Consider the following 14,084-nt stretch of genomic DNA (forward strand, 5'->3'; position numbering starts at 1 on the left):
GTGATGAATACTCACTTTTAAACTACTTTATATAGTTTAAAATATATAACTACAGTACTTGTTGTTATGGTGTGCCACCAGAGTACATGACACCAAAGAATGCATTGAGTTCATTTAAACCTGATTTTAAGTCCAATGCTGGATCTCAAGTGAATGGGCACTGGGAATGACAATGTTAAGGAAGAGAAGAACACACTTCAGGCTCATTGAAAGCATCTTTCACAAGCATCTCAAACCTGGAAATTACACTAATGCAGTGGTCACAATGTAAGGAAATTCTTTGCTTCCATTGTTCCTCTCCAGAACCTCTGTCTCCAATGAAGCATTTAAAAGTGCTGCTGTTGCCTCCAGTCTGCATCTATATAGATAGTGGAATATCGGAGGACTTTGCTTAGTACCATGAACTATCTGAAACGCAAAGAATGAAAAGTTGTTGCTTTGAACTACAACTCCCAAAATGCCCCATAGGAGCAGTAATCCACAGAGATATTCCATTTCCACCTAGTTCCTGCAAAAACTGGATTGGGCAATGGAGCTGAATCCCATTGGAATCCCTTCCTAAATATATGTCTGCTGCTTACGCGTTTTTTTTTTACTATTGCATATGTACTCTGAACATTTTAGTATCTGGGCATTAGATTCAATTGTAAATTTTAATTTTTCCACTTTATATAAGGGACACCATTTTACTACACAATTGTATATATTATGACTTGAGCATCCACAGATTTTGATATCTAGGGAGGGAGGAGTCTGGAATCAAATCCCAGCACATACCAAAGACTCACTGTATTTGTCATCTGTGAAAATGTATTTTGAAGACTAAAAGCAGATGAGTTTTAAGGTGTTTCTTCCTTTGTTACTCTTAAACTATTATTTTATCTTACTCCCCTGGTACAATCTGAGTAAAATTACTATCAAATCCTGACGAGTATGGGAATGGGGAAGTAAACTGCAGAATGAAAGCAGCTGCTTGTTTCATTATAAGGGGCCGAGGAAGCATCAAATGTCTGAAATGAACTTGGGACCACTGCTTTTATTTCCTTTAAGAAACTGGGGGTGAAGGTGGGACTGAATCTGTTTAGACTTTTTACTTTGGCAAAGATGGAGCATGGATCCATCAGAAGTTCATTCCCTATTAAATGAATCTAATAGATCTGCAGATATTTGCTAACAGCAGCACAAAAAATAGAACTCGTGCAATAGAGCTCAGGGCCCACAATGCCACCTCATGGTGGAGAACAGGTTCCCCTTCTATAGGTAAAGGTGAAGGTTTTCCTCTGACATTAAGTCCACAGACATTAGATGGATCTGTTTTCCACAGTTGCTCTCGTTCCTTTGATGGCAAATCGAAGCCAGTTGTTACCCAGGCTGGTTTTTCATAAGTGAGAACGTTCTGTAGGAAGACTACAGTCCCCAAGAGAAGCAAATAAGAGCAGCCTCCAAGAAACATCCTTACTGTATGGTAGTCAACCAGAAGTCCTTCTGTTAGAGAAACTTCAATATGAGAACATCAGGCATGGAGAAATTCTATGAGGTCATAAAGGTCTCCTGATCTTTATAAGAAGTGGTCTATGATGTCACGAATACATCAAGGGAGCAGCCCAAGAGAAAGAGAGAGAGAGAGAGAGAGAGGGAGAGAGAGAGAGAGGGAGAGAGAGAGAGAGAGAGAGAGAGAGAGAGAGAGGAAAATTCTTGCATCTATTTACATATTGCTACTCGTAAATGACAAACAGTTTGGGAAAGTATGTTGATATCTTACAAATCATGGTGGTTTTTTTTTTTTAAATCATGAGATATTGTATATTGTGCTTCTATAGTAAGGGTAAAGCTGAAGGTTTTCCCCTGACATTAAGTCTAGTCGTGTCCGACTCTGGGCGTGCTCATCTCCATTTCAAAGCTGAAGAGCCGGCATTGTCCATAGACACCTCCAAGGTCATAGGGTCAGCATGACTGCATGGAGTGCCGTTACCTTCCTCCTGCAGCAGTACCTCATCCCGCTTCCCAGATTTGAACTGCCGACCTTTCGGTCAGCAAGTTCAGCAGCTCAGGAATTTAACCCGCTGCGCCATCGGGGGCTCCTCCCCTTCTATAGTAATCCAGGAAAAAGAGATTTGCCTGAAAGTGAAGGTCCAAAAAAGAGCCATGTAAGTCTGTACTTAAACATTTTTACCTTGCCCTTATAAGAGCTCAGGAGTGGCCAACCAAGAAGACGCTATAAGCGATTCAAACAATTCCAAATTCCAATCAAGCAATAATAATCAAAGCAAGATATGTTAATTAATTCAGTCAAGTTGAAAGAACTAATTGGGTAAAGGATATGAAGCCATGTGCCTGTTTAAAAGCAAATTAGGCACCAAATGCTTTAATAAAGAGCCTTGTCTTGACCTGGGCCCCAAAACAACAAAGGTTGGTGCCATTCAGCTCCCAGGGGAAGCCATTCTACAAGTGGGTGGCCACAGCCAAGAAGGCCCTCTTCCACATCCTCCACCCAATTCTTTCATACTTCCAACTTTCCTGATTTGGGAGAGACAGTCCTGATTCATAAGTTATTAGCCCACTGCTTCAACTGCTTTCAAATGTCCCAGCTTCTCCTCCTCCTTAGTCCATCCTTGAGATTTAGAGACCAAAACATGTGATGGTGTCTGGTGATGTCAGAAAGCATTATAGATACAGAACACCTTTTCTTTTTTTAGGGAGATTATGACAGAAACCATGAAGGGGCTGTTCCTAGATCAAGTTGACATCAATAGATTTATTCCTTCTCAGCTACCTAGGGAGATGGGACCAGGAACATACCGGTAATTAGCATACTTGCTTGGATGGAAAACCACCAATGAAAACCACCAATGAAGATGTAGGCTACCAAGCACAATCTTTCATTTTCATCTCAACACATGTCAAGCTCAACATTGAGGCTTTGGTCACTTATGGTGTCATTTACAGAACTGCTTGTAACATGAAAGATGTTGGACCATGGTAAGAGGGAAGCTTTCTGGGCTTGAGGTTCATGCACTGTCTTGACAGGAATCATGGCAGGAACACACTGGGAGGAAACGGTCACTCTTCGTTTCATAGTTCCTTCTTCTTCTGCTTAATTTAGATTTCCTTTCTTTCTTGTAATGTCCTATAACATACAACTTCATGTATTTGTTGATCTTGATCTGCATTTTTGTATGCAGATGGCATTAGATTAAAAAGTACATAATTGTAGTTCATTTGTAAATGCAGTTTTGGGGGGAAGGCAATTAGCTGTCATTTTAAAATGTATTTTGAATATTTTAGTACAGTGCAATTGCATTGCTTTAATTTATGTTGTGTCACATTTGCCATCCCACCCCTGCAATATGAGACCAGACAACAGTGTGGATTGAAATATGGCCAACTTTGATTTAAAACATCTGAATTAACTTTTTGTGACTTGCAACATATAACTAAAGACCCAAGAATCTTTTTACCCCCTTTACCCCTAAACCTTTCTCCTACTTCCCCCTCCCTTCCCCCACTCTAACCTTCCCAACCTTCCCTCCCCAGTTCCCCACCCCCTCTTTTTACCTTTCACTAACTCTCATATCCCTCTCCTCCCCCCCCCCCTCCTCTCCCCTTTTTCTTTCTTCCTTTCCCCCTAGCTCCCCTTCTTCCTTCTTCTTGACTGGAATCGGAGCAGAAACACACTGGGGTTGAATCCTCGCTCTCAGTTTCATAGATCTTTCTTCTTGCTCTTAATTCTGATTTCAATACTTTCCTCTGTTTGCGTAGGATATCCTTCATGCATTTGTTGATCTGGTGGGTGCTTTTCACCAACTGTTCAAGAATTTGTGTATGATCCTGGATCCATTCGTTTTCCGCTTCTAAAGCGGTTGGTGTCTCGGTCATGGCCTGACTGGGCTGGGAAAAATGACAAAACAAGATTATTGTATTAACTTAAGGGGGGGGAAAGAAATAGAGGTTTATCAAAATGGCCATTTTATTTTACTCTCCCTATCTTTGCGTCTCTTAACAGAAGCTTGATGTGTAGATAGTAAGCATAGAAAGCATAGACTAAAGTGACATTTTCTCAAAGTGTCAGTCTGCTGTTAAATACAGGGAGGAGACCTGTAAAAAGTGCTGTAACCTTTTTGTAAGGTTCTTCTTGCAGGAGTAGAGAACAATGCAAATAGGTTTTCATTAGAAATATGCAAATAAAATATAATAGGTGAGACACTCATACCATACCATTCATTGTATAATGCATACATATAAAAACCTTAATATTTTTCATGTGTTTTCGTGAAATGCAGAGTATATATACAGCAATAACTGTGACAAGTAGCAGCGCAACACAAATAAAGAACATCTCTAGGATCTTTTCTGTAATGTCTAAGCCAAATATTCCACAGACATTAGATGGATCTGTTTTCCACAGTTGCTCTCGTTCCTTTGATGGCAAATCGAAGCCAGTTGTTACCCAGGCTGGTTTTTCATAAGTGAGAACGTTCTGTAGGAAGACTACAGTCCCCAAGAGAAGCAAATAAGAGCAGCCTCCAAGAAACATCCTTACTGTATGGTAGTCAACCAGAAGTCCTTCTGTTAGAGAAGCTTCAATATGAGAACATCAGGCATGGAGAAATTCTATGAGGTCATAAAGGTCTCCTGATCTTTATAAGAAGTGGTCTATGATGTCACGAATACATCAAGGGAGCAGCCCAAGAGAAAGAGAGAGAGATACAATCCTTGCACCTATTTACATATTGCTACAGTTGACAAACAGTTTGGGAAAGTATGTTGATATGTTACAAATCATGTTTTTTTTTTTAAAAAAATCATGAGATATCATATGTTGTGCTTCTATAGTAAAGGTAAAGGTTTTCCCCTGACATTAAGTCTAGTCGTATCTGACTCTGGGCGTTGGTGCTCATCTCCATTTCTAAGCGGAAGAGCTGGTGTTGTCCGTAGACATCTCCAAGGTCAAGTGACTGCATGGAGCGTTGGTACCTATTGATTTACTCACATTTGCATGTTTTTGAATTGCTAGGTTGGCAGAAGCTGGGGCTAACAGTGGGAGGTCACCCCGCTCCCTGGATTCAAACTGCCAACCTTTTAGTCAGCAAGTTCAGCAGCTCAGCGGTTTAGCCACCTGCACCATTGGGGGCTCCTATGTGCTTTCATTATTATTTCATTATGATTTCTGCATCCTTTTCTCTCATAAGGGATTGGTTAATCAGCAATTGGCTAATCATACCGAGCTACTGTGTCACGAAACGATGCATGTCTAAATGATGCATGAAATGTTTGGAAATATCTGATTTAGAAGATATGGATAATAATAATAATCACAACCATAATAACAACAACAAGGTATGGTACCGTTCTGTCCTCTTGCCTTGCATAATGTTACTCCCCCCCCCTTTTCCCCCCACTTATGTGAAATAATGGGACCAAGGACTCAAAGTTATGTGTTTTCTCCTCATGGTTTATTTAATAAAAATCCCAACAACAAAGAGGATAGGGATCATGTACAAGATCTAATTCACTTTGTGAAATTCCTTATGCCCTTCTTAGGGCTGTTTACTCATGATGTGTTTGTTCTGTTTGATGCCTTTTCTGCTTCACTACCGACTATGGGGAGCCTTGATATCTATGTGCACTATCTCTTCAACTGTACCGGGTGGCCACAGTACCTCTGACTTGTCTTGGGTTTGTTTATATACCTTGCACTTGGTCACTACTATGGACCGTCTTTTTGTTATTACTACAGTATGTGCCTTAATAAATATTGGGTTTGGATACTCAACTTGTTGTCAGGTTTGCTCTGTCCCACCATCCTGCACCTTAGCTTGCTAGTCTCCACTAGTGTGCATTCACAGAGTACATGAAGAAAAAGGACAGGTTGCTTACCTGTAACCATGTTTCTTCGAGTGGTACTCTGTGAATTCACACAAACCCACCCTTCCTTCCCCTCTAGCAAACCTTTCCGTTTCTCGTCGTCACAACAGCAAAGGCAAAACTTTCTTTGTACAATCAAAGCCCTGGCAGACCGTGCACAAAGAATCCGTGAACCTCACCTCCTCCAAGGTGAATTAAACCACCTAAACTGGGCTCTACAGGTCAATGGATACTCCATCACCGACATCAGAAGAGCTGCAAGGCCAAGAACAAGCCACAAGAGTAAAGACAAAGATCCACCCAGAGGAAAAGTGTTCTTACCATATATCAAGGGAACCACACTGGCTACACAGGGAAGCTGATGAAGAAATACAACCTACAAACTATCAACAGACCCACTAAGAAAATCCAAAAAATACTATGTTCAACGAAGGACAGGAGGGATCCTCTCACCTCTGCAGGAGTCTACCGTATTCCATGCAGCTGTGGAGAAGTCTACATAGGGATCACCAAATGCAGCATTGCCCAAAAACGAATTAAGGAACATGAAAGGCACTGCAGACTAGCTCAACCAGAGAAATCAGCTATAGCAGAACACTTGGTGAACTAACCTGGACACAACATATTATTTAAGAACACAGAAATACTGGACCGTGCTGACAACCATCGTGTCAGACTACATGAAGAAGCCATTGAAATCCACAAGCATGTGGAAAATAACCAAAATCTGGCTACCAGTATTAAAAAACCCTAAAATCAGGACAGTAAATAAGGAACAACACTCTGAAAACAGGGGAATTCCAGACATGAATCAATCAGGGGCAGCTAATACCTCCCAACAAAGGATTCCCCCAGGCAGGAAGAAGCCAAGACACGAATCTGGCAAGGCCATTAATGCTAATCAAGGTGATTGATTAAAACATTCACACTGGCCTCCAACAGACAAGAGTTCCTTCTCCCACCCTGGACCTTCCACAAATATATAAACCTTCCTTGCTTAGTTTTTTCGAATATACCTCATGACCTCTGAGGATGCCTGCTATAGATGTGGGCGAAATGTCAGGAGAGAATGCTTCCGGAACATGGCCATACAGCCCTGAAAACAACCCCAACACTTCCTTTTTTGAGGTAGACTCTATTACTATATCACTACAATTTTATTAAACATATTTTAATGAATTAGCTATCTGCAATTATAATATGGGCTTTTCTCCTTCCCTTAGGCCTGCAGTTGTCACTTTGCCTTTAGAATGATCCACGCAGTGAAGCCTTCCTTTTATTTAAAAAAAATCCCTCAAAATGTTATAAAGACACAAGACTTGTACAACTCTGGCATAATTAAATATTTTCACCCCTTCAAACGCATAAAACGAAATATAGGGATATGGTTATAATGACCCTCCAAATCCAGAGATTGTACTTGTGTTTTGTCAGTGGTTACGCACTTAAAGTAGCTTTCAAAATTTGTCTACCATGGAAATCAAAATTCCTGACATAGTATGTTACCATAAAAAGATGGAGCTTTTGCCATGACTAATCTTTGCACAGAGAAAGCTTTAATAAGCCCGAAGAACTTCAGTTTACAAAACATTGACAGTGATGAAGCAGTGGGGTTGTACTCTGCTAATCCTGTGAGGGCTGTCAGAAGTCTTTTTTATATCATTGATAGAATAGACTATGGTGATGTTCCTTCCACACTAGAAATAGAAATTTTCTCGTTTTTCTTAGTCCTGTTTAACGTATATATAAGAAAAATGGACAAGCAGGAGTGAGGACTTTGGCATTCATGTGGTGGAAGTGTCCAGTGATTTTTGAGCCCAACTTGAAGTTTTTATCCCAGGCCCCTTCTACACTGCCATATAATCCAGATTATTGAATTAGATAATCACATAATCTGTTTTGAACTGGATTATATGAGTCCACACTGCCAAATAATCCAGTTCAAAGCAGATAATTTGCATTTTATATGGCAGAGTGTAGACGGGGCCTCAGGCTGGATCTACACTGCCTTGTATCCCTAGATTTGACCCCAGATTATCTTTTTATCCCGGATTATCTGGCAGTGCAGATCCAGCCTCAGGTTCAGTAGCCTGGCTCTGTCTCCTTTATGCCGTATTACGGCCACTATAATAATTTCTAATCCCAAATTAACCGTTTTTGTCATCTGTGCACAAATATATACACATAAGATGCTGGTGATTCAACCGCAGAAAATCTGAACACTATTAGTAAGAGGTTTAGATACTGCAAGATGTAGGAAAGCCCTTTTTTACATTTCTAATGTAACAATGCTTCAGAAGACATGCTCGTTTATCTTCATTAATATAGGCATCTTGTATCGTTTAGAGTAAATATAATTAAAATATTTGTTTCAAGACCTATGGCTTGATGGAAGTATGTGTTTATGCAATATTGTGGGAATGATTTACGCCTCAGACTCTTAAGAACACAACTGGAAGGAAGTTGTGTGCTTACATGTACATACAAAACTAAAATGTACAAATTGTTCAGAGATTCTATTCAGTTGTCACATTAACTATACCCACATTTAACCGTAGCAGAGAGTTGCTTTTAATTTTTATTAACAGAAAAAATAATAGCAGTTTTGTTTTTTAATTTTCAGAACATTTGCCTTCAACACCAAACAAAATCTGAAAAACGTGTTCACTCTGATGTGCCTTCAGAAACTCTAGGAACTGACCCAGGTCCATGTGATAGTCATTCCTCAGTCCATAATCACCATGGGCTTGAAATTGCAAATCTTCAAAAGTTTGGAAGAGTCGTAGATCGTCCACATTTCCCTCAGTTTCCCCACTTTCAACATGTTTGCAGGAAATGTGTTTCCAGTTGGGATATCTAACATCATGCCAAAACTCTTCACAGTTTTCTTTGATACCCTCCACACAAATAATCCCAGGCTTCCCAGTTAGACAGAAACCAGTCAAGTTTAATTTCTTGGCACAGTCAAATATCTTTTTCCTTAGTTCTTGTCTATATATGTGGTGGCTGTAAATCCACATCCGGTTAAATAATGATTTAACTGTTTTTGCATCTGGAACTCTTTCAGAGTAGAGTTTGCTGTTTTGTATATACGAAATACTGTTGTCTTGCAACCACCGAACTGCTGTGTATATGCAAAGTTCTCCCAGATCCAAGGAAGTAATGTAAGACGTGAGATCCTGATTGAGTTGAAATTGTTGCTGCCTATCTAGCACATCCGATCTTGCAAAAAGCTGTGGTGTTACATGGGGATAGTCATGAGGTAAAGTTACCTGCAAATTCACTTTTACCTACAAATAGGTAAGAAAAATATTACAATTCAGAGTGTTATTTTTGTTTGGTAACTGGACAGTTTTGTGAACATTTTGAAGTTTTGTGCCTGACTCTTCTAACACAACAATACAGAGGGAAATAGGTACGTGGGTACAGTTGGTCACTCCTGCTTAATTGCTTCTGGCTTTGATTTGTGAACCTTTGGGTTCTAATTAAAAAAGAGAGAGTCCATAAGACTGATGTCTGATCACTCCGAATTAGAAGTACACACCTACATTAACTTTGCACAGGATTAGAAAAAAAAAATAAGTAATATATATATAAATGCAACACATCCTCCACATTATATCTATAGCATGAACCACTGCCTACAAGGTTGAGAAAACTGCAAACAATAATAATAATGGGTTGCTGTGAATTTTCCGGGCTGTATGGCCATGTTCCAGAAGCATTTTCTCCTGATGTTTCATCCACATCTATGGCAGGCATCTTCAGATTGTGAGGTCTGTTGGAAACCAGGCAAATGAGGTTTATATATCTGTGGGAGTTCCAAGGTGGGAGAAAGAACTCTTGTCTGTTTGAGGCAAGTGTGAATGTTGCAACTGACCATCTTGATTAACACTGAATAGCCTTCAAAGCCTGGCTACTTCCTGCCTGGGGAAATCTTTTGTTGGGAGGTGATTAGCTGGCCCTGATTGTTTCCTATCTGGAATTCCTGTTTTTGAGTGTTGTTCTATATTTACTGTCCTGATTTTAAAGTTTTTTAATACTGGTAGCCAGATTTTCATCGTATCCTCCTTTCTGTTGAAATTGTCCTCAAAGTGGCCGATTCTAACATTCACACTTGCCTCAAGAGTTCGTTCTCACCCTGGACATTCCACAAATATATAAAGCCCACTTGCCTAGTTTCCAACAGACCTCAAAACCTCTGAGGATGCCTGCCATAGATGTGGGCGAAACGTCAGGAGAAAATGCTTCTGGAACATGGCCATACAGCCTGGAAAACTCACAATGATTCCGGCCAGGAAAGCCTTCGACAACGAAATAATAAGTTACCCACCTACCTCAATGGATTGACTAAGGTTGATTTTTGCCTGAATTCATCTGCTAACCCCAGCTAAAACAGAGGCATTCAATCAATGGAATTGATGCATTGATTTGCCTACTTGAATGGGTCTACTCTAGCTGGATCAACAATTTGATTTAGGACTTTTAAGTGGGCTGCTGATTGTATGTAGATATCCTGAAGTACACATCCGTGAAGTAGGACTCTGGCTGAAGAATGATTATTGGCAGAATTAATATTTACTCTGATCCAGCACCTTGCAATAGGGGTGAAGTAAGAATCAAAGCAGTAGTTTAGCAGGGGCAACCATCCTGTTGTATCTCCTCTCTTGTTTTTATATAACACACATAGTAGGGATATTTGCCTACCGGCAGTTAGGAATTGTGGGAGTTGAAGTCCAAAACACTTGGAGGACCCATGCCTGCATTAGAGTCATCTAAACATGAAGTACTGTAGAGTCTCACTTATCCAACATAAACGGGCCGGCAGAACGTTGGATAAGCAAAAATGTTGGATAATAAGGAGGGATTAAGTAAAAGCCTATTAAACGTCAAATTACATTATGATTTTACAAATTAAACCCCAAAACATCATGTTTTACAACAAATCGACAGAAAAAGTAGTCCAAAAGACGGTAACGTTATGTAATAATTACTGTATTTATGAATTTAGCACCAAAACATCACAATATATTGAAAACATTGTTTAAAAAAGGATTGGCTATAACAAATTGACTCCAAATAAAGACAGAACTGCATAAAATGAACTTACAGTAGCAAGATTGTTGGAAATTAAATCCATAAAAAGTTCAATCCTTGCTGCCTAGAGAAACAGCTGTGGATTGGGGCGGGAGAAAACTGCGTTGGATAATCCAGAACGTTAGATAAGCGGATGTTGGATAAGTGAGACTCTACTGTATGGATGACTGAGACCTGAATCTGCTCTGGAGAGGCAACATAATATTGGTTCAAATCACTGTTTTCCTTGAAGACAGGCCAGGTGTCACAACTGCTTAGGATCAAGCAAAACCATTAGAATTGTTGTATGTCTTTCGGGCTGTGTGGCCATGTTCCAGAAGCATTCTCTCCTGACGTTTCGCCCACATCTATGGCAGGCATCCTCAGAGGTTGTGAGGTATGGATAAACTAAGTCAGGAAAGGAAAGAATAAATATCTGTGTAGAGTCCAAGGTGTGGCAAGAGTTCTTTGTCACTGGGAGCCAGCATTAATGTTTCAGTTAATCACCCTAATTGGCACTGGAAATGTTTTGTCCCTTGCCTGGGGGCATCCTTTGTTCAGTCAAGTCCTCATTGTGTTGGTTCCCATCTACTGTTTTGATTTTGGAGTTTTGTAATACTGGTAGCCAGATTTTGTTCATTTTCATGGTTTCTTCCTTTCTGTTGAAGTTGTCCACATGCTTGTGGATTTCAATGGCTTCTCTGTGTAGTCTGACATGATAGTTGTTAGAATGGTCCAGCATTTTTGTGTTCTCAAATAGTATTCTGTGTCCAGGCTGGTTCATCAAATGCTCTGCTATGGCTGATTTCTCTGGTTGAATTAGTCTGCAGTGCCTTTCATGTTCTTTGACTCTTGTTTGGGCGCTGCGTTTGGTGGTCCCTATGTAGACTTGTCCACAGCTGCATGGTATCCGGTAGACTCCTGCAGAAGAGAGAGGATCCCTCTTGTCCTTCGCTGACCGTAGCATTTGTTGGATTTTCTTCGTGGGTCTGTAGATAGTTTGTAGGTTGTGCTTCTTCATCAGCTTCCCTATGCGGTCAGTAGTTCCCTTGATGTATGGTAAGAACACCTTTCCTCTGGGTGGATCTTTGTCTTGACTCTCATGGCTTGTTCTTGGCCTTGCAGCTCTTCTGATGTCTGTGGTGGAGTATCCATTGGCCTGTAGAGCCCAGTTTAGGTGGTTGAGTTCACCTTGGAGGAGGTGAGGTTCGCAGATTCTTTGTGCACGGTCTGTCAGGGCTTTGATTGTGCTCCTTTTTTGACTTGGGTGATGGTTGGAGTTTTTATGAAGGTATCTATCTACCCCAGGCAAGGGACAAAACATTTCCAGTGCCAATTAGGGTGATTAACTGAAACATTAATGCTGGCTCCCAGTGACAAAGAACTCTCAAAGAACACACCTTGGACTCTACACAGATATATATTCTTTCCTTTCCTGACTTAGTTTTATCCATACCTCACAACCTCTGAGGATGCCTGCCATAGATGTGGGCGAAACGTCAGGAGAGAATGCTTCTGGAACATGGCCACACAGCCCGAAAGACATACAACAACCCTGTGATTCTGGCCATGAAAGCCTTCGACAACACCATTAGAATTCTTTTTAAAAAGCAAGATATATAGAACAGATGGTCTTACCTTTGGTGCGTCAATAGTAACGGAAACCGAATATTCAATCGTGTGCGGGAGATTTTGATCTGTATCGTTCAAATATTTTTGAATGTTCTGGAAAGTGTGATCACCATGAAGAGTTATTTCTCCTTTATTAGGAAACATTGAAAAAAGCATTTCCAGTTCTGTCATCTGAAGCTGGAGACTTTCTTTTACGGCACTGGACATCGCTACAGATGGGAAGCCACCTGCAGGCAAACGAAACAAAAAAAAAAACATGTCATGTCTCCTTAGAATATACTGTGAAGTCACATTGCTGTGAGTTTCCTGGGCTGTATGGCCATGTTTCAGAAGCATTCTCTCCTGACGTTTCGCCCACATCTATGGCAGGCATCCTCAGAGATTGTGAGGTCTGTTGGAAACCAGGCAAGAGGGGTTTATATATCTGTGGAATGATGTCTAGGGTGGGAGAAAGAACTCGTCTGTTAATGTTTCAATTAATCACCTTGATGAGCATTGAAAAGTCTTGCAGCTTTAAGGCCTGGCTGCTTCCTGCCTGGGGGAATCCTTTGTTGGGAGGTGTTAGCTGCCCCTGGTTGTTTCCTGTCTGGAATGTTCTTTTTTGGAACGCGCTCTCATTGGAGGTAGATATATATCGGGGCATCTTTCCCCGTAACGTACCTCGCACAAAACTCGCCACACTCGCCTCCTGGTCGCCTTGAACTTCTCAACGCCACGCCCACTACAACTCCGACTCCGCCCCCGCTGACGTGTCACACGCTTTCAGGAATGCTGATTTGCTGACGCATGCGCACTAGGCGGCGAACTGGTTTGAGAGAAAAAACCGTGATTATGTCCAAGCCATGACTCCAAAGTGATGTCAAACTGCGTCAGTTCTACAGTGTAAATACGCCTCTGTCTCCACACACACATATACCTTCCGTTGCCTGCCACGTAGGTGTATGTATACACCCAAGAGTCCTAGAGTAGGTTGCGGTGAGTTTTCCAGGCTGTATGGCCATGTTCCAGTAGCATTCTCTCCTGAAGTTTCGCCTGCATCTCTGGCAGGCACCCTCAGGTTGTGAGGTCTGTTGGAAACTAGGAAAGTGGGGTTTATAGATCTGTGGAAGGTCCAGGGTGGGAGAAAAAACTCATCTGCTTGAGGCAAGTGTGAATATTGCAATTGATTTGCATGGAATAGCCTTGCAGCTTCAAAGCCTGGATGCTTCTTGCCTGGGGGAAACCTTTGTTAGGTGGCCCTGATTGTTTCCTTTCTGGAATTCCTTTGTTTTCATATCTATATCTATTATCTATATATAATTTTTATTAACCATTTTCTTTTATACATTCCTCTGTTTTCTGAGTGTTGTTCTTTATTTACTGCCCTGAAAAGCCCACGCTCAGAGGAAAACCCCACGACAACAGTGATTTTTTCTCTCCTTGGAGCTGAGCTTCTAAACGGGTGTAGCTGGAGGAGTGAGGATGCTGATGTGGAACGCCTGGGCAACAGCCACACCCCCCGGTCTAATCCG

At 41.0% G+C, this 14,084-nt stretch overlaps 2 protein-coding genes across 3 annotated transcripts in view; both read right to left on the reverse strand.

The window, feature by feature from the left end:
- Positions 1-12,699, reverse strand: part of prss35 (serine protease 35) — a 229,903-nt gene extending 217,204 nt beyond the window's left edge. Inside the window, exon 1 of one of the 2 annotated variants that reach the window (XM_062981241.1) lies at positions 12,580-12,699. The gene's annotated coding sequence lies outside the window, so the exon portion shown is untranslated. The remainder of the gene's footprint in view (positions 1-12,579) is intronic. The other variant, XM_062981233.1, reaches the window with a different exon arrangement.
- rwdd2a (RWD domain containing 2A) lies at positions 8,413-13,362 on the reverse strand. Its single transcript, XM_003215675.4, has 3 exons — positions 13,234-13,362; positions 12,580-12,800; positions 8,413-9,155 (listed from the first exon to the last, which is right to left on the reverse strand). The coding sequence occupies exons 2-3, from the start codon at positions 12,778-12,780 to the stop codon at positions 8,478-8,480; spliced, it is 879 nt and encodes a 292-aa protein (XP_003215723.2). The 5' UTR covers positions 12,781-12,800; positions 13,234-13,362; the 3' UTR covers positions 8,413-8,477.
- Positions 13,363-14,084: the final 722 nt, after the last annotated feature.

The sequence above is a fragment of the Anolis carolinensis genome, chromosome 1 (genome assembly GCF_035594765.1).
Source record: "Anolis carolinensis isolate JA03-04 chromosome 1, rAnoCar3.1.pri, whole genome shotgun sequence".
Classification (NCBI taxonomy): Eukaryota; Metazoa; Chordata; class Lepidosauria; order Squamata; family Dactyloidae; genus Anolis; species Anolis carolinensis.

Bases quoted from the DNA above. Each gene is read 5' to 3' on its own strand.
- rwdd2a (XM_003215675.4), bottom strand. From the start codon at position 12,780: ATGTCCAGTGCCGTAAAAGAAAGTCTCCAGCTTCAGATGACAGAACTG. The intron at 9,156-12,579 runs GTAAGACCATCT...ACCTATTTGTAG, and splicing joins TTACTATTGACGCACCAAAG to GTAAAAGTGAATTTGCAGGT.